Genomic DNA, 21,235 nt, shown 5'->3' on the forward strand with positions numbered 1-21,235 from the left:
AGGTCTAATTCCTCAAATATATAGAGAAATGAGTCAAATTTATAAAAATATAAGTCATTCTTCAATTGATAAATGGGCAAAGGACATGAGCAGGCAGTTTTCCGACAAAGAAATCAAAGCTATCTCTAATCATATGAAAAAATGTTCTAGGTCACTATTGATCAGAGAAATGTAAATTGAAACAACTCTGAAGTATCACCTCACACCTGTCAGAGTGGTAAATATAACAAAAAAGGAAAACATTGGATGTTGGAGGGGATGTGGGAAAGCCTGGATGCTAATCCACTATTGGTGGGGTCATAAAAAGATCCAAACATTCTGGAGAGCAATTTGGAACTATAGAGCTGTATCCAGCAACACCACTGCTAGGTTTATATACTAAAGACATCCCCCCAAAGAGAGAGACCTATTTGTACAAAAATATTTATAGCAGATCCTTGTGTGATGGCCAAGAATTGGAAATGAAAGGAATGTTCATCCATTGGGAAATGGCTGAACAAACTGTGGTATATGATGGTAAGTATTATTGTGCTATAAGAAATGACAAGACTAATGACTAAGAAAAGGCCATTGGATATGACAACTAAGAGATTGTTGGTAACTTTGGTCGATTAAGTTTGGAAGCCAGCTTATCAAGGGTTAAGAAGAGAGTGAGAGGAGAGAAAGTAAAGGCAACTATTGTGAACAACCTCTTTGAGTTTAGCTAAAAAAGGCACAAGAGATGGTTAGTAAAGATGGAAGGATGGATGAACTCCTAGAGAGGATGGACTGAATTTGGTTTCTTTGTCCTCCCAGTGATTAACCCAATGGCTGGCACATAGTAGGTGCATAATAAATGCTAGTTGACTTGACTTGGGTTCTCTTTGTAACCCAATGCTTATCACTGGTTCACAATATGTTGTAAGGAGTTTTAGATGCTTTTCCACTTTGTTAGTTATTCCCTCTGTCTGGATTCATTCTCTAACGATCAGGAAACTCCCCCAGTTTCTTCTTCTCTGGATGCCAGTCCGGGCACAACAGAAAGACTTCACCAACCTTCTCTCCATAGCCTAGTAGATCCAAGATTACCAAAGAGGAAAATGCCCTCTCCACCTTTATGCTGCCTACTCCCTTCCACCCTCTCAGCTCAGCACTAACCTATCCCCAGTGTTCCTCTCCTTGCGGAGAGTGCTCTGTACCCCTACTCAAAATGAATCCTCCTCCTTTCATTTGAGGCCTCTTAGTCTCAACTTCATAGAGCACAGGCTCAGAGTCTTGGCACTCAGTATGGCTGGGGTGCAAAGTGCTAAACGGAGGAAGAGGGCAGGACACCCAGCAGAGGGATCAGAAGGGATGACTGTTGTTGTTGTTTTTTCACAGGTCAATGAGGGTTAAGTGACTTGCCGAGGGTCACTCAGCTAGTAAGCGTCCAGTGTCTAAGGCTGGATTTGAACTCAGGTCCTCCTGACTCCAGGGCTGGTGCTTTATCCGCTGTGCCCCCTAGCTGCCCACTGACTGGGTTTTGATGAAAGAGCCTTCTCTTGTCAAGGTTACCAAATGGGCTTCCTCAAAGCTGGCCCAAATTCTTAGGGCTATTGGCAGCAGCATAATGTTGGTGGCCATGACTTCATCCCACTCTGGGCTGCACTCCTGGCCCCTGAACTGGCTCTATCATACAGGCCACAAAAACCTCTTCCCCCTGGAGGTTCACAGCACCCTGGGACTCCTCACACTGGAAACACCCTCTGCCCTTGTGGCCTCTCCTTCTGATTGGCTGTTTGCCCCCAGAAACTCCACTGGAAGGGAGATGTGCAAGCTAGGGAAGTCTTCATTCCTCTCTAGGCTGCCCTCCTGACTCTCCTAACCTTCTCTACCAACCCTCCATTCCCTGTGGTCATCCCTCATCCCTGTTCCTCTTCTCTCCTTCCTCCTGCCCTCTTTTCAGTTCCCTTTTATGTGTGGAGTCCTCCCATTGCTATGTAAGCTCCTTGAGGACAGGGAGTGGCTTTCTTTTTGCCTGGCACATGATAACCCTTTAATAAATGTTTGTTAATGTGACTTAGACACTGGGGCCAAGTCTTGGCTCCCTTGGTCTTGCAGAAGCAGGCAAAAGTGTCACACTATTGGGAGAAGACCAGGCTCAGCTGTTGTTAAGAACCCAAGGATGGAGGGCTGAGCATCTCTAACCACAATCCCAGGGGCCCAGGATGCCCTACAGTAGTGGTATCCCCCTCAGATAGAAAGGGAGACCACTAAATGGGACATGGGGATCCCTGCTGGCTGCATTTTGACTTGGAAAAGCACGCACGCATTAATATTATCTGTGTTTAATTGTATGTATGTCTTCCATTAAATATTTCCTAATTCTGTTTCTATCTGGTTCAGTGAGCACTTGGGAGGTTTGGGGGCCACATGTGGCACCTCTGGGCTAGAGGGTCCAGTAGGACTGTTGGCCTTTCTTGGGGCTGTTTGAGAGGTAGCTGGATGGAGCAGTGGGTAGTGCACTAGACATGGATTGAAATCCAACCTCACCAACATGTCTGTGTGATCCTAGTTATGTCAGCCAGGCAGGGAGGAGACTTGATAGGCATCTACACCCATGTGACAAACATCCACACCCAAAGACTGCAGGTGCTGAGCTTTTGTAAACCCCAGAATCAGAAACGGAAGGGAGCTCCCTGCTAATTCTGACATCCCCTAAGAAGGCTCAGTCACCTCCTGAGGCCAGCCTGGGGTGGGAGGGGGGGCAGAAGCCTCCCTCCCCCAGCCCAACCAGCCTCTGCCCCCATTGGACAGCCCTCATGCTCAGGAGGCTTTCCTTCCAAAGAGGCACAATCTGCCCTTCCCACCTTCCCTCCCCAGGGCTTGTTCCCATGAGCCTCCCACTTCCAGGGGCTACAGGGACAGCAGAGACAGTATGGGGAGAGTGGGGGTCCCTGCAGGAAGAATTCCTTCTTTATCCCTCCCCCAAAGGGGTGTGAAGTGTGCAAGGGCTGCTCATGTCCAGTACAGAACTCCGCAGGAACTTCTAAATGCATCTTCTGGGAAGAAGAGGGGATATGTCTGCCAAGTCATCCCACTCACTCCAGAGGAGACTGAAGCCTGCTTGAGGGGAGCAGAAGGGCCCTAGGCTGGCTCACCCCTCTGTTCTCCACTTCCTAGTGGGCTGGCATGACACACTTTTCCTCCCTAAATGGTGCTGGCCTGAGAGCCAGCAAGCCCTCATCCCTGGCCGGGGGTTCTTTAGTGGGGAGAGACTGTCCCCACTCTCCTCATACTGAGCCCATGCAGAGGACCAGACAAATCGAGGAAGCACAAGGGAGGCCTGAGGAATGATGGAGCTTCCTTCACCCAGCCCCCCAGCTCACGGAGCACCAGGCAAGGGGCTCTGCTTGCCCTAGGGGTACCACCATCCCTCTCACTCTAGGGGACTGCAGTAAACATGGTACTTCCCTCTGCAGCAGGCTGGCCTCCCATTTCTTTAGCCTCTTGCCTTCCAAGGTTCATTGCTCTTCATCTATCTCTTAGGCATGGCCACCCCCTAGACCTCAGAATCACTCAAAAACTGTACAACCTCCAATACCTTGAAATCTATACTTTCCTTGAAAACCTTTTCCTCCCCATTCACAATCTGTCACTACTCCCAATGCTAGAGGTCCAAACACATCTGTCTTCTCAGCCCTCTACAGAAAGTCCACCCAATGGGCCCATGACCTTTTTTGACATTGTGTGGATACAAACAGAGGCTATATCCTTTCCAGCAATGGCACCTTGTTCTTGCTACATCACCAGTCCCAGTCTCCTTGCCCTTTACATAGTTATTTTATAAATGGAGATAAACAAGAACAATAAGAAGGAAATTTTAGAAGATAAACAGAATTTTATTTACTAAAATACATATTGATGGTTTGAATATTATCATTAAAATAAACATTGTAGAAGGCTTAAAGAAACAAGAAACCTCAATTTTGTTTTTTAAAAATGATGGATGATAAATCTACACAAGACAATTTTAAAGCAAGCAATTATTCTAAAAAATCCATCCTATTAGAAGACAGAAATTGCAATGGTAGTATTTGAATAAACTGACATTCCAATTAGAAAGCATTACCTACTTTAAAAGTTGAAACATATAAAGATCAAGATAAATGTCAATCCTATATAAAATTAGAAATAAATGATAGAAGAAAAATTAAATATATTGGTGAAAACAATAAACGTTAATGGTTTAAATTATTTTATTACATGAAAAATGAGTTTCTTGGGGCAGCTAGTAGGCACAGTGGATAGAACACCAGCCCTGGAGTCAGGAGGACCCGAGTTCAAACCCGGGCTCTGACACTGGACACTAACTAGCTAGTGTCACTAGTGTGACCTTGGGCAAGTCATTTAACCCCAATTGCCTCACTAAAAAGAGTTTCTTATTAAAATGGAGTTAATTTTCATCTTGGTTACAAGAAAGTCATTCAGTGCCAACCATACTCAAATCAAACTATGTGTAGCTAATCCTTTTTATCAGTATGAATTTTCTGATGCTGAAAAACGTTTGTATTTTGTTCTAAAACATTCCCCCCTGAACAGCATAGTAAAGACTTTTATCTAGCACAATTCTAATGTTGATCAACATCTAATAGATGCTAACAGAGTCTTTTCCCACACTCATTAAATTTCCAAGACTTCTCTCCAGTATGAATCTTCTGATGGAGCATAAATGTTGAGCTGTTCCTCAAGGCTTTCCTATAGTCACTTCATTTATAAGGTTTCTCACGATTATGAACTCTTTGATGTTGAAGAAGAATTCAATGGAAAGTAAAAGCTTTGCCAGTCGTTACATTTATAGGACTTCTCACTGGTATGAATTCTCTTATGGATGAGGTGTGAAGACTGACTGAAGGCTCTCTCATAAGCATTTCACGTATAAGACTTCTCATCAGTATGACCTCTTTTATGTATTAGGAGGTGTGATTTCTGTATGAAAGCTTTCCCACATTCATCACATTTGTAAGGTTTCTCACCAGTATGAATTCTCTGATGCATAAGGAGTTTTGTACTACGAATGAACGTTTTCCCACATTCATCACATTTATAAGGTTTCTCAACAGTGTGAATTCTCTGGTGTACATAGAGGTTAGAACTGTGACTAAAGGCTTTTCCACATTCATCACATTTATAAGGTTTCTCACCAGTATGAATTCTCTGATGTACAAGCAGGTGTGAACTCTGGATAAAGGCTTTTCCACATTCATCACATTTATAAGGTTTCTCACCAGTATGAATTTTCTGATGTAAAAGGAGTTTTGTACTCTGAATGAACGTTTTCCCACATTCATCACATGTATAAGGTTTCTCACCAGTATGAATTCTCTGATGCACATAGAGGTTAGAACTGTTACTGAAGGCCTTTCCACATTCATCACATTTGTAAGGTTTCTCACCTGTATGAATTCTCTTATGTATAAGGAGGCATGAACTCTGGCTAAAGGCTTTTCCACATTCATCACATTTATAAGGTTTCTCACCAGTATGAATTCTCTGATGAATAAGGAGTTTTGTACTCTGAATGAACGTTTTCCCACATTCATCACATTTATAAGGTTTCTCACCAGTATGAATTCTCTGATGTACATAGAAGTTAGAACTGTGACTGAAGGCTTTTCCACATTCATCACATTTATAAGGTTTCTCACCAGTATGAATTCTCTGATGCATAAGGAGTTTTGTACTACAAATGAACGTTTTCCCACATTCATCACATTTATAAGGTTTCTCAACAGTGTGAATGCTCTGATGTACATAGAGGTTAGAACCGTGACTAAAGGCTTTCCTATATTCAGGACTTTTGCCAGGTTTTTCTTCAGTGGCATGTCCCATGAGTTTTGAGCTTTGACCAAAAGCTTTTCCATTCTGGGGCCTCTTAGACAGTTTCTCTCCAGGATACATTTTTGGTACTTTACTAAAGAGCATGACCATAAAATGTGTCACTTAATGTGACTCCTGGTTTCCCTGATGCCCCCACAACTTGTCCTCACATAGTTCTACTTCTCCAGAAGGTGAGTTACCAAGACAAATTGTTTCCTTTTTTCTTCCTCAGAATTGTCCCAATTTAGAGTTGCCTGCTCAGTCTGAGGTCTAGATTGCCAGCCTGAAAGAGATGAAAGAAATGTGTTAGCTCCCTTGTGGCCCCTTCTAGGAGAAGGGTAGCTATTGTAATGGGAATGAAGTCAGGCACCTAGCCTTAGTGACAATAGACATAAAGGGAAAGGCCTGGAGTTCTCCCAAACATAGCCTTGAACTCAGGGGGAAATTAGGGAAGGTCCACAGGGGTGGGAGGGAAGGCTGATGACAACACCAGGTGAAGACAGGGCTCAGAAGGCATTTTGTAGGGGCAGGGTAATGAGGAATAGGCTGGGGACCCCACAATCCTGTGTATGGGAACTTCCAAAAGAGTTCAAGGAGGATGCAGGAGGATGAGGGGAGAGGTGGGCTCAGGGAACATCTAAGATCAGAACCTGGGCCTGTCGATCAACCAATCAGCCTGGCATAAACACCTTCAGTGCTCCAGATGCTTTGCTAGAGATTGGGATTCTGAGATACCAGAGAAAGCATCTGCCCTCAAGGGGCTTACGTTCTTTGGGGAAAGACCACATGAATACAGCTAAGACCCACCCACATGTTCTCCACAATAGGTCACTTTGGGGGAGGAGAAGGTTCAGGTTGAGCAGAATTCTGGGGCACATTAGAGATTACTAGAGGCAGAGGTGAGCAGAGCCAGGGCAGAGCTTTGTAGACTGGGGGGCTGGAGTGCTGTGTGGGGGGACCAGCAGGAAGGGTTGTTGGGCAGGATCGCGAGTTTCACAGAACAGCATTACAAGCAATGAACCTGGCAATGTAGGCTGGCACTAGGTAGAGAGGGTTCTAGATACTGAACAGAGGTGGGTGCATGAATTATAGAGTCCGAAGGACATCCCTGGAGTTTGCCGAGCAGGAGAATGTCCTGTTCTGCTTGGGGTTGGAGACTCAAGTGCCACTCTCTCATCAGTAACAGAAGGCAGTGTGGTGTCCCAGAGAGCCCTGGGTTAGCACTCAGAAGATGTGGTGTCAAGTGTTAGACCAGCTCCTTTTTATGGGTACAATTGAAGATTGGACTTCTCTGGGCTTACATTTCCTTGTTTCTTTTAAATAAAGATAATGCCCCATATAATCTAGAGACAGTGAGGTGGGGAAGGGGAGAGATCACCAGGGCAGAGTCAAGAAGACTTGAGTTCAAATTCATGCTCAGACACTTCCTACGTGGGGGACCCTGAGCAAGTCACTTCACCTCTGCATGACTCAGTTTCCTCAATGGTATGGTTGAATATTCCACTATATAGTTTAAACTACCTGTCTCCTACAAATAGGATCAATAAACATATCAGAGAAATTGTATTTGCTACAATTTGTTCCCATACCTATCCTACAAAATATATCAGAGAACATGGTTAAGAACCAGATCAGAGAATGTAATATCTCCTGGGAGACAAACCAGATCAGAGACAGACAGAAAAAAAAAATAATTTAAAATTTTGTCCAAAGAAGAAATATAAGACATGATAATGTAGAGTCTCCTATACTAAGAGGGAAGCTCAAATCTCCCCTTCTTTCTAAGGGTTTTTAAGGTTTCTTGGCTGACATGTTACAGAATAACTTCATTGGCAAGAAACATGAACCCATTTCAAATATAAATCAGTCACAACATAAATCAGATAAACAGCTCAACTTAAAGCAGATGCTAAACAGAAGGGGTTTTGTCAGAGACAAGGAGTTCTATTGCTGGGGAAGAAGATAGTGAATGGGAATTTCAAAAGGACATTTGAGTTTATGCTCTTGGAGAAATTGAAAAGGGCCTTTCTGGTTCACTTTGTAGTCTTTGAGCAAAGGGCATTTTGCTCCCAGTAATCAAGTTCTCCTAAAAGCCATTTGGATAATAAGGTACCTCCATTAAATCTAGGTGATCCATATATTCATATCCTTGCATATAATGGACTCTCAATAAATGCTTCTTATTATTTCACTTGTACATTCAGTCATTCATTTATCTACTTTTTCCTTTCTGTTTTATTATGATCTCTCTCTGCTCTCTGAAGCTGCCATGTTCTCCACATGGGGATGTCATCTGTTTGACAAAACTCAAAGTCCTGAATCAACATGAGTAACCAAGCAATGAACAGGTCTCAGGTGCCTCCTATGTGCCAGCTAAATGCTGGGGACAGAAAAAGAGGCAAAAGATGATCCTGTGCTCAAGAAGCTCACAGTCTAATGGGGAGAGAACATGCAAACAGAGCTAGACCAGGGATGGCGCAAACAGCATCAGTAGGAGGTGGGTAACAGAGGGCTATGGGAAGGCTTCTTGTACCATGTGGCACCTTAGTTGGGATGTGAAGGAAGTCAGGGAAGTCAGGAGTCAGAGCAGAGCAGGGAGAGCCCTGACTAATAACAGGTCATAATCAGACCCTGCTTTAGGTTGGGCACAGCCCCTTCCTGCCCTTGTTTCAAGCCCTTGGGTTCAGGCACCCTGCTGCCCTGTGGGGCTTGGGGTGTCCTAGGGAGACCTCCTTCTATAAGTGTAGGCACTGGAGCCCAGAAGGGCCAAGTGACTTGACTAAAGTCAGCCAGGCTGTAGGTGGCTTCTGTGACACCAAGTCCTTCACCTTCACAAGGCCAGGCTCACTGCTGTCCTTGTGTCCTTGATCCCACCTCCTCCTGGCTGTCCTAGAGGCCTGTCCGTTCAATCAGCCAATTCTTCTCTTTCCTCTTTCACTATCTCTTGACCTGTAAACAAACATTCCTTAAAAGAATATGCTGGGGCAGCTAGGTGGTACAGTGGATAGAGCAAAGGCCCTGGAGTCAGGAGGACCCGAGTTCAAATGCAGCCTCAGACAGTTGACACTTACTGGCTGTGTGAGCCTGGGCAAGTCACTTAACACTCATTGCCCTGCAAAAAAACAAAAAAACAAAAAACAAAAAAAATCAAACAACAACAACAACAAAACCAATATGCTTCAAGGTTTCCAGTGAAGAGCCCTGTGAGGTGGGTGCTACTCTATTCACAATCATACAGAGGAAGAAACTGAGGTCAGAGAGAGAGGTTAAGTGACTTGTCCAGGCTGACATAGCTAGTAAGAACCCAAGGCAGGGTTTGACTCAGCTCTTCTGACCTGAAATCCAATGTTCTTTTCAAGCTGCCCCAGTCTTTGGATTCCATCCCCTCAACCACATTTTTTTTTCCCTAGGGCAATGAGGATTAAGTGACTTGCCCAGGGTCACACAGCTAGTAAGAGTCAAGTGTTTGAAGCTGGATTTGAACTCAGGTCATTCTGAATCCAGGATCAGTGCTTTATCCATTGTGCCACCTAGATGCCCTCAATCCCATTACCTTTTAAAAAAATAAACATTTTCATGAAAAGTTCTGAGTTCCAAATTCTAACCCTCCTTTTCTTCCTCCCTGCTTCCTTCCCTGAGGGGGTAAGAAATCAGATAGAGGATAAACATGTGCAATTATGTAAAACATCATCATATTAGTAATTTGCTATGAGAAACCTTGAATAAAAGAAAAAAGTGAAAGTGGGAAAAAAGTGCATGCTTCAGTCTCTATTCAATCAGTCAATTTGTTTTTCTTTTTTTAGAGGTAAATAATATCCTTCACTAATCCTCTGGGATTGTCTTTGATCGTTGTATTGATGAGAATAGTTATGTCATTCACTGCTCTTCATCAAACAATATTTCCGGCTCTGTGCACAATGCTCTGTGGTTCTGCTGTCTTCACTATTCATCGGTCTCATACATAGTATACATACAAGTCTTTTGAGGCCTTTCTGAAATCATCCTCCTTGTCATTTCTTATAGCACAATAATATTCCTTCACCATCATATAACTCAGCTCGTTTAGTTATTCCCCAATGGATGGGCATAAGTTTGATTTCCAATTCTTAGACACCACAATAATTCCCTCCTCCTAGGACTTTGAAGCTGTCCCCTTGACCAATCCACCCCTCTTTTTATTTTTTTTTTGAGGGGTGATGAGAGTTAAGTGACTTGCTCTGGGTCACACAGCTAGTGAGTGTCAAGTGTCTGAGGTAGGATTTGAACTCAGGTCCTCCTGAATCTAAAGGCCGGTGCTTTATCCACCATACCACCTAGCTGCCCTCCCCATCCACCCCTCTGAGGAAGGCCATGACCCTTCTCTGCTGGGACAGCCTCAGTCACTCACTACTCTCACAAATCCAGCTCTTCTCCTGGACTTCAGGACCCTCCAAGCTTCCCAAGTCTCATGGCACAGCCTGCAAACCAGCCCAGCTGTTGCCCAAGTGTGGCATCTCTCTCCTCCTACCCCCTTCCTGCCTCCTGGACTGTCTACTCTGAGCTCATGCCTGGAAAAAGCTCCCCCACCCTTATGGCTCTGAGAAATCCCAGGGAATAGCTCAAGGACTGCCTCCTCCAGGCAGCCTCTCCTGGTTCCCTCAGCCTTGTCACTTGGTGGGGGGGGGAAGGGGTGTCTCTCTGCTCCCACTCCCTGTTCCCTTACCTGTGTGCCTGGGGGTAGATGGGAAGCTCCCAGAGGACAGGGACTGTTGGCATTGGCCTCTGACTCCCCGTCACCCAGGGCTAGGCCTGGCACCTGGCACAGGTGTGATGGATGAGGGTGATGTTGGGGAAGCTTGTTGGGGCTCTGAGGCCCCCAGAAGAAGCCAGGGCCTCCTTTCCTCTGGAAGGAGGGGTGACCGTCAGCTACCTCCTCCTGGGGCCCTCTCTGGAGGCCTTGGGCTCCAGGACATTGGTCCTCATCAGGACAGGAGGGGGGACCCCTCTGCGGGCTGGGAGAAGAGCTGTCACTGAGGGGAGGATACATGGGAGGAGGAGGAGGAGGAGGAGGAGGAGAGATTGGGGCAGGCTGAGCCCCAGCAGGACAGACCCCACAGGGCCTCAGGCTCAATAGAGAAGCCCCAGGTTCAGATCAATGGGACCAGAGCAGGAGCCCCTCCCTGCAAGGACTTACCAGGGCCAAGGGCAGCTTGAGGATCCTCCATCAGAGATCGCAGGCCAGGTGCCTCCTCCTTCCTCTCCCAGTTCTGAAGCTCTGGGCCTCAGGCCCTGAAGCCTCTGCCTTTATCCCAGGCCTCAGCTCTGCCCACACCCTCCCTGAGCCCAACTGGTCCCAGCTCCAGGTGCTGAGACTTCCCCCAATTCAGGGCTGGTTCATGGCTTTTGAGGAAGGAGCCCTGGGGTGAAGGACACACACGCTTAGAAGGTTCTCCCAGATTTCTGGCCCAGCCTGGAACAGGTTTTGGGGGTTTTTCTATGGGTGACTCCTAACTGATGCAGGCAAAGCTGATGTGTGCCTGCAGGAGGGTCAGACTTGGTACTACCTTTCTGAGCTATTGTAAAGAAAATTCTTTGTCAAGTATAAGGTATGATATAAATGTTATCTATTCCTGTTCTTGCAAGAATCAACTTCGGGTGTTTATAGTATGGAAGGCTCTCTTTAAAGTACTGTATAAATGTAGCTTACTATGAAAAAATGATGAGCAGGATGCCATCGGAAAAACCTGGAAATATGTACATAATCTGACGTCAAGTGAAATGTACTCTATACAAAATAACAGCAATATTGTAAGATGATCTACTGTGAACAGCTTGCAATGATCCAAGACAACTCTGAAGGAGTTATGAAAATGCAGTCCATCTACATAGAGAGATTGAAGCATGATTTTTTTTGTTAGTTCCTTTATCTGAAGTTTTGTTTTCATCTGTTTTCTTTCACAACCTGACTAATGTGGAAATGTTTTATAGGACTGCTCATGTATATACCTTATATTGAATTGCTTGAGTTCTTGGGTTGGAGGAGGGAGGGAAGAAGAGAATTTGGAACACAAAGTTTTAAAAAATTGATGTCAAAATTTGTATTTAAAAGTAATTTGCAAAAAATAAAATTCTAAATTAAAAACAAATAAAATCCCACCTTGGCCTTTCAAAAGGAATTGTCTTTTGCCCCTTTTGTATCCTTACTGCTTAGCTTACTTTTTTGGGGAACATACTAGGAGCTTAATAACTGTTGATTGATTGATTGATTGATTGATTGGTTGGTTGGTAGTGTGACCCCTCCCTACTTGGGATTAGTGCTTGGGATAGATAAGTTCTCACAGCTGGTGTTAAGAACCTCAATGTCTGGGGGAGGAGCTGGGGCTGGCTATAAATAGAGGAGTCTTTGGGCCCCATCCTCTCAGGCTCAGAAGGCAGAATCCCAGGGAGAGAGGCTGAGCATCAGCAGCCCAAGGAGGCCAAGGCAGAATGCAGCAGTGCTGGCAGTGCTGGTGAGTCTCCTCCCTTCCAGGGGAGCTCCTCTCCCCATCTACCAGCTCTGTGCCTCCCTCAGCAGGTGCCCAATGCTTTTGTGTGTGTGTGGAGTCCAGAGTCACCTCAGAAGGCTGGGTCGGGGGAGAAGAGCAGAGAGGCTCTCCAGGGAGCAGTGGAAGCAGCCTGGACAGAGGAGAGGAGGACAGTGGGGGAGGGTTCTCCTAGGACAATGTTTCAGCAACCTGAACTCTGTGTGGGACCCTGAGCCTTTCTTTCATCATCTGTGAAGTGGGAATAAGAAGGCCCCTGGTCCCTACTTCACAGGGTTGGTTTGAGGAACATAGGATAGGGTGTCTGGGAAAACTCTAAAAAAGAAGCAAACTAGGGCAGCTAGGTGGCGCAGTGGATAGAGCACCAGCCCTGGAGTCAGGAGTACCTGAGTTCAGGTCTGGCCTCAGATACTTAACACTTACTAGCTGTGTGACCCTGGGCAAGTCACTTAACCCCAATTGCCTCACAAAAAACCCCCCCCAAAAAACCAAAAAAACAAGCACTTATTAAGCACCCACAGTAGGCCAGGCTCTGTGCCAGGCACTTTACAGGGATTACCTCACTGGTTCCTCATGAGAACCCTGGGAGGCCCATTTGATCACTGAGGAAACTGACAGAGACAAGTGACTTGCCCAGGATCACAGAGCAAGGCAGTGTCTCAGGCAGGTTTGGAATTCAGCACTGCCTGACTCCAGGCCCAGCCTCTGTGCCTCTAGGGACATAAAGCCCCATAAATAAGTCAGGTGCAACATTACCAAGCAACAGTAGGTGAGAGTGGCAGATGAAGGGATCTTCCAATCCAGGGATTCTTGACCTGGGGTCACTTCCCCCACCCCCAAGCCCAGGGTGGCCACCTATTAGTCCCCATCAATTTCCATGAAGGGGAAGAAAACGACATCTTTTTTCATTAAGAATAATCACAGTATGTAATATATTACATGTTAACCTAAATAACATTTTCTAAATATAAAAGAACTATTTTCCAAAATGAACAAAGTTTTGAGAGAAGTGGCATCATTTCACACTTTTTTGCCAATCGTTTCAATGTCTGGATTGCATAATGGCTAGATGGTCATGTCTGGTTTTGCTGCTTTTAGCTGAAGTACATGAAGAAAACCTGGTTTCAGACAGAACTCCAAAGGGAAAAGTATTTCAATAAGCAAATAACATCTTCACATTAGGAATTTGTTGTGAGCTCCTCAGACTGTGAGTTCCCTGAGGACAGAAATTATCTTCTGTCTCCTTTTTGTGTTCCTAGTGCTTAGCACAGTGTTTGGGCACCAGAGTAGGTAGGCACTTGACAAATGCTTCTCCTCCTTCTCCTTTTCCTCCTTCTCCTCCTTCTTCCTCTTCTTTTTGTGACCAATGCTTGTTGATTGACCTTGCCTGCTCCCTGAAAGGGTCTGAGGACTGCAGACTACCTTTTGAGCAAGTCTGCTGTAGGCTTTGTTTATGGGTGATAGGATGTTTTTTCTTGTGCCATTGTAGACATAGGCATAAATGTTTCACTGATGCAAAATGTTTTCTTTATCCTTTCTTGCCATGTAAGGCATCAGAAAAATAAATGATGCAAAAACTTCAGCACGTAGAAAATGTATATGCCACTATCTTGGCTTTATTGCTTGTATGACCTTGGGCAAAGCTCTTAATCTCTGCTCTCAGTCTATAAAGTGAGGGGCTTGGGTTATAGTCTCAAGCTCCCTTAAATCTGTGATTCAGCAGTGCATTTATACTGCAATGTAATAATGTAACTTAAAATTTGGTAGGTAACAGCAATGACCTATAAATGATTATCCAAATAGGTGGATTTTTAAAATAATAAACATTTTTTTAGGTTTTGAATTCTCCTTTGCTCCCTCTCTCCCCTCCCTAGTCCCTGAGCCAGTAAGCAATGACAGGCAGGTTTGTCTGTTTATTTCCTACTTCATGTCCCCCTCCCAGAAATGGGAGGCTCCTCAAGTTGATTAGCTGGTAGCTTTGATAGTCAGTACCCTCCAGCAAACATCACTTCCTGATGCCAAGGAACTGACCACATGACTGGCCCTCAGAGGCCTTCTTCCCATGGCAGAGCCCTCCCACAGTAGCTCTCCAGCAAGGTGGAGTCATTCCAATCTTTACAAAAGAGAGAAACACAAAACATCAGATAAATGAACTAACAAAAAAAATTATGTTCGATCTGTATTCAGATACCACCAGTTTTTTCTCTGTAGATGGATTGTATTTTTCATAAGTCCTTCAGAGTTGTCTTGGATCATTGCTTTGCTGAAAATAACCATATCCTTCACAGCACATCATCTTACAATATCGCTGTTATTTTGTATACAGTACATTTTACTCTGCATCAGGTATTTCCAGGTTATTCTTTTTCTTTTCTTTTCTTTTTTGTTTTGTTTTGGTTTTTTGCGGGGCAATGGGGATTAAGTGACTTGCCCAGGGTCACACAGCTAGTAAGTGTCAAGTGTCTGAGGCCTGATTTGAACTCAGGTACTCCTGAATCCAGGGCCAGTGCTTTGTCCACTGTGACACCTAGCTGCCCCCTAGGTTTTTCTGATAGCCTCCTGCTCATCATTTTGTTTATAGTAAACTACATTTGATATAGTACTTTAAAGAGAGATTCCCTTACGATAAATCCATGAGGTTGATTCCTGCAAGAACAGTAACAGATAACTTTTATATAGTACCTTATACCTGACAGAGAATTTTCCTCACAATAGCCCAGCAAAGTAAGGACCATACATTTTATCATCATCATCCATCCATCCTCATCTATCAATCCTGCCCCTCATCCAATCATCATCCATCAATTATTCCATCAATCATTCAATCAGTCCTCATCATCTTACCTTGTTCTTGCTACTGCTTCAGAATTTTGTCCCAGTTCCTATTGCTGTGTTTCCCTCCATGCTATTCCCTCCCCATGATCTTTACTCTATTTTCTATCTTAGTTTCACTCTATCCCTCCCCAAAAGTGTTTTACTTCTGACTGCCACCTCCCCCAGTCAGTCCTATTCTCTTTCACCTCTCTCCCCTTATCCCCTTCCCCTCTTCTTTCCTTCAGGGTTAGATAGGATTACTCTACCCAGGTGAGTGTGTATGTTATTCCCTATTTACTAGGCAGATTTTTAAAAGGCCATTACTAGCCATTTAATTAGTACCTGAGTCTTGAGAGAGAACAATGATAGGGGTTTGTGGGAACATTTGGGGACCTACTCAGCTCTGTCTGGGTGAGCCATGCTTTTTGGACATATTAGAGTTTTGTTAAATAATCTCTTCCTCCTGGACCTGAACAGAAAATTCCAGAATTCAAAGAGACCTCAGTGGCTATCTAGTTTAATATGTGAATAGACCATCTCTACTACTGTGGATTCACTTTTCCAAAATTAATAACGCTGCTCTGAAAATATTTGTGCATTTCTCTTTCCCTCTTCTAAAGACTGTCTTCATGCACTGGCCACTTGTGGGTGCAACCTCACCATTAATTGTAATGAAAAGTTTGAGCTGCTCTATTTTCTTTTTTTTTTTCTTTTTTTTCATGGGGCAGTGAGAGTTAAGTGACTTGCCCAGGGTCACACAGCTAGTAAGTGTCAGGTGTCTGAGTCCAAATTTGAACTCAGGTCCTCCTGAATCCAGGACTGGTGCTTTATCCACTGCACCACCTAGCTGCCCCAGAGCTGCTCTCTTTTCAATGTGGGCTGGCTTGCCCCTCCTTTGGCAGCTTGATGCCTCCCTGCTCCTGGAGGTTTGCTATATTTGTGTGAGACTTAGTGGGGACACCAGATCTGCTTTAGGTCATTGTAACTGAGAACTCTTGAGCTGAAGCAACCAAGCTCAGCCCAGCTAGGGCAGTGATTGTAAGTCTGTTCCACCATGTCTGTCATTGTGTCCTTATTGCATTTCATTAAGTACTTTGGGATATAGTCTCAAGTGTGGTGCTTAGGTCAAAAGGGTTGAATAATTAAGTAGTGTCCAAGTTCCAGTTCCCAGAACAAATTCACAACTAAAATGCTATTTCCCCCCCTGTGGTAGGCAGTGTGGAATGGGGCAAAGAGCCTCTTCCCCAGAATTTAGGAGATTGATTTGGATGGCAATGATAATGCCATTAGCAGTGTGATGAATGTTTGTTGAATTAGATAAAGCACAGTCAGGTCTCTATACCTTAACTTTGTCTTGGGCTAGGCACTTGGGTAAGCTTTGAGATAACTAGAATCCTGCTGAGAAATGGACGTTTGCATCTAAAGCCTTCATCTCTGTATTTCCTTTCACTTCCTCTGAGAAAGTAGACTACAACTTCTTGGATATCAGCACCATGGGAAGCACAACAATAAGGCTGTGTTTGCTGCTGAGGAATCACGCATTTAAAGTTTCATTGGTGGGGGCAGCCAGGTGGCAAAGTGGATAAAGCACGGGACCAGGATTCAGGAGGACCTGAGGCAAATTAGACACATGTGCCAGGGCCCCAATGCTAGTAGAGGAACCCACCTTAGCATGGCCAAACCTTGATTTATATAATTGTGGGTAGACAAAGAGTCAAACAGTGTAGTGTAGCAACAGTGGTGAGACACAACAGCAACAGTGAGGCAAGGTCATCTAGAGACCAAAAGGCTGTTCATAGCAGGGCTTCATGTCAGGATGTGTTGCTGCTTGCTGAACTCAGGCACCAGCAGTGAGCACAAAGGACTGTTGTTATGCCAAACTCGGGGCACAGCTTAGAATCATCCCATCATACACAGCTCAGCCTCAACCTTTGGTTCAAATTACCTTAGTGATGATGATAGCTGTAAGAATACTGATAACATTTTCTTATTGATAAAAAGTAAACAGTTTAACCTTAATGAACACCTTATAATTAGTCTCTTAATGTTTTCCTGATATGTCTTATGGATCTTTTATATCAAAATTTCATTTGAATTCTGGTATTTTTGTTACAAAAACCTGAATAAATTTCAGTTCATCCAATGGCCATTTTTTTTTCATTCAAGATTATATTCAACTGTGTTGGGTAAGTTATTTTTGGACACAACCCCAGCTCTTTTGCTCTTTGAAATATAATGTTCCAACACCTATGGTCTTGTGTAATTTAAAATTCTAAATTTGGGTTCTAATCTGTACCCCCAGTTTTTTGGGGAAACTGACTAAAATCACTGATAAATGAGTTTAGGTTTTTTAAAGGTTTATTGAAAGATAGAAGAGAGAGAGAGAGATTGAGAACAGATTTCCTATAACCTGGCAATCCTAGCCTTCCTAAGCTCCCACTTCTGAAGGCATCTGGCACCAGTCCTATCTGTAGCACCAAAAAAAGACCTAGCTCTCTTGCCTGCATCTGCTTCCTCCTTCCTGTTCCCCTCCCAGAAATGGGAGGTGCTTCTGAGAACAATTACTTTCTTAAGTACCCTTAAGTACCAGCCAGATATGTTTACAATCTAGTAAAATGGAAGTAAGCCAATAATCCAGTCAGCAGTCAGTCACCTTATCCAATTCAGTGAGTTTAAACCAATCTCCAGGTGGGCCCCTGAGTATCTGCTAAATCTCTTCTATCACATTCCATTATCTTGACACAGTCTTCTAGAATAGAGAAGCTGCTAGGTTGTGTGAAATCCTAACTATTTCCACAGTATTTAAATTGTTTTTTTTTCTTGTTACTTGCATTGTTTTCTCCTTAACCTAGGAGTTTTGCAATTTGGGTATGATATTCACACAGCTAGTAAGTGTCAAGTGTCTGAGGCCAAATTTGAACTCGGGGCCTCCTGAATCCAGGGCCAGTGTTTTATCCACTGTACCACCTAGCTGCCCCAACACCAAATCTTTTTAATGTTAAGTCCTAATTTACCATAATAATCCTGATATAAGAGCACACGTTCAGACCATGTTATTTCTTTTAGGGTAGGTTTTTGCTTAAATCAAATCAACTATGGATTTATAATATTTAATGGTAACATTTTAATTTATATGCCCTAGTACTCTGCGAAAAATATTATCATTCAAAAATCATTTAATACCTTTGTGAAAGGCACGTGGTGACAATTTCCCTGCTATGTAAAGATTTGTTTTTTTGTTTTCCTCTAAGGAACTAGGACCTCTGTCCCTACCTTTGAAACTTATCTCTATTAGGAGCTCCATTAGGACAATTGAGTTTGTCATTATCTTTAGTCAATTCTAATCATTTGGGGGGGGGGGGCGGGCAATGAGGGTTAAGTGACTTGCCCAGGGTCACACAGCTAGTAAGTGTCCAGTGTCTGAGGCCAGATTTGAATTCAGTTCCTCCTGAATCCAGTGCTGGTGCTTTATTCACAGCACCACCTAGCTGTCCCCAGTTCTAATCATTTTTAAACAATATTTGTGCACATCAGAAATGTTTCTTAACCATTTGCAATGCAACAGATTTATAAGGGGACTTGGCCAGATTAGATAATTTGAAATTCATATGCCCCCACCTGAGGAATTCCTAGCTTTTAGAAATAGCTTGTGATGGCTATCCTCTATTGGGGGCTTCAGAGTTTCTTCATGGGACAAGAAATCAAACTAGTATGGAGTTTGAGGTTTGAGAATACCACTACTAGGTTTATATCTCAAAGACATCACTAAAAAGAGAAAAAGACCTACTTGTATAAAAATATTTCTAGCAGCTCTTTTTGTGGTGTCTAAGAACTGGAAACCAAAGGAATGCCCATCACTCGGGGAATAGCTAAACAAGCTGTGGTATATGATGGTGATGGAATATGATTGTGCTATAAGAAATGGCAAGCAGAATGATTTCAGAAAGGCCTGGAAAGACATGTATGAACTGACGTACAGAGAAGTGAACAGAACCGAGAGAACATTGTGCACAGAGACAGCAATATTGTTGGATGAAGCACTGTGAAAGCCTTAACTATTCTCAACAATACAATGATCTAAGACAATCCCCAATGACTATTGGTGCAACATACTATCCACCTCCAAAGAAAGAACTGATATTGCTGGAACACAGACTGAAGCATGCTACTTTTTGCTTTCTTTCATTTTTTTCTTTTATTCAAGTTTTCTTGTACAAAATGACTACTATGGTAGTGTTTTACATAACTGCACATGTATAGCCTATATCTGATTTCTTACTGCCTCAGGGAAGGAAGAGGGGAGGGAGGGAAGGAGGGATAAAATTTGGGACTCAAAACTATAAATAGAATTCTTTATTAGAAAAAATACGAGACTAATAAAGGGATTCATATCCTGGTTTCATCACTCTTTGCACAATTTCCAATCAGATGTGGGTTATACATGTGCAGTTATATAAAATATTACCATATTAGTCATTTTGTATAAGAAAACTTGAATAAAAGAAAAAAACGAGAGTGAAAAGTAACATGCTTCAGTCTGTGTTCAATCAATATCAGTTCTTTCTTTGGGGGTGGATAGAATGCCTCATCATTAATCCTTTGGAACTGGTAAAGCACAATTTCAAAAAGAGTAACACTCCCCATGACAATAAAAATCCATTTAATTTAAAGTACCAACAGACTAGACCCCTGTACACCATGAAGAGGTGTCCCACCATGAGCCCTTATCAGGTGTCCTATAGGTTTCCTTCACAATTTGCTGTCATTCATAATTCTCTGAAGCTGATGGATATTTGTAACAATTTCCCCTGGCCTATTAATATAGGAACAACAGGATTGGTTAATGAGAGCATAGGCTCCTCCTGAAGCTGCAGCAAGAAGATCTAAAGCCAATTGATTCTTCAGGACTGTTTAGGCTAATGAGTCAATCTCTTCCTGTAGGAAGAACATAGCTTTATTTGTCTGAGAAATGACTTGAGTTGTATCCTGAGCTAACCTTTCACCCTCAGCATAAATGCTTCCACAATTTGAGAATAAAATATATCTGCAAAGGGGAGAAGTGATAACAATATAAACAGCTCCAATTCTTAACTTAGTAGCAAAAATTTGAGAAAAACAGGGGATCAGATGATGTCTTCCTGGTGACTAAGATACATGTGGTTGGCTTCCAAATGTTTTCCATTGGATAAAGAATCTATGTAAATGACCCTTGAGAGCTGCAACTATCTCATCAGCCTTAGAATTTCTGCTGTTGTGCCCATGAAAACAATGGCTAAAGGCCAAGTAGAGGTCTCTTTCAGGGCCCTGACCCTTTTCAAAAGGCACCTATGGGCCCGATTCAACAAAGAACTGGAAGTTTCAATCAAGGCTCTCCTTGTCCTGGTTTCTCCCAAAGTTCATGGGAATAATGTCCCCTAGAAAAAATGCTACCCTTGAAATCCAGGTCTCCCACTTCTAAGTGTGTCTGGTTTTGCAAAGGATTATTACTATTTAAAAGGAGCTCCAACACACAATCATCTTCCTTTCCTCATTCCTTGGTCTTCCTTGACTCCCTTGACTGTGTATCCTGACCATCTTTTCCTCTGTTTCTTCACCTAAATCCATTCCCGGGAAGAATGGGTGAAGGAGGAAGATTTGTTCCAATGGCCATAAGGGCAGCTGGAGCAGCTACTGTGGAGCAGGTAGAGCTTGGTTAGCCAACACAGACAGCAGGGGCATCTGCCATAGCTTGAGCCATCCCCAATGGTCTTAACTCTGTCCTGCCACTAGACTGTGATGACTCTGGAAGAGAGAATGAGACTGATGCTTCTTGCAGCTCTCCCTCCCTTACATCTAATTTCTGCATGAGTCAAAAGACATCACCCACACCACTTACCACTTCTGCCTATCTCAAAGTGCTGTGGCAATAAGCAAGTGACAAAGCAGCAGATGCAGATACGCTGGGGGGCTATGGTCACAACCCTGCACACAGGCAGCTCAGGCCACAGGGTCGACTTCTCACTGGAAGCAGCCGTAGGATTCGGCAGCCCCCTGGGTGCCTAAGCAGCCTTTTAAGGATCACA

General features: G+C 43.6%; 1 protein-coding gene across 1 annotated transcript in view; it reads right to left on the reverse strand.

Annotated features, from left to right (window-relative positions):
* Positions 1 to 3,946: 3,946 nt before the first annotated feature.
* LOC122749583 (zinc finger protein 420-like) overlaps positions 3,947 to 21,235 on the reverse strand; it is a 54,220-nt gene continuing 36,931 nt past the window's right edge. The window contains exons 6-7 of the mRNA XM_043996015.1: positions 20,945 to 20,954; positions 3,947 to 5,701 (exon numbers count right to left, since the gene is read on the reverse strand). Of these exons, the coding sequence (XP_043851950.1) occupies positions 4,891 to 5,701; positions 20,945 to 20,954 (821 nt within the window). The 3' untranslated portion in view covers positions 3,947 to 4,890. The remainder of the gene's footprint in view (positions 5,702 to 20,944; positions 20,955 to 21,235) is intronic.

Source organism: Dromiciops gliroides, chromosome 3 (assembly GCF_019393635.1).
Source record: "Dromiciops gliroides isolate mDroGli1 chromosome 3, mDroGli1.pri, whole genome shotgun sequence".
Lineage (NCBI taxonomy): Eukaryota > Metazoa > Chordata > Mammalia > Microbiotheria > Microbiotheriidae > Dromiciops > Dromiciops gliroides.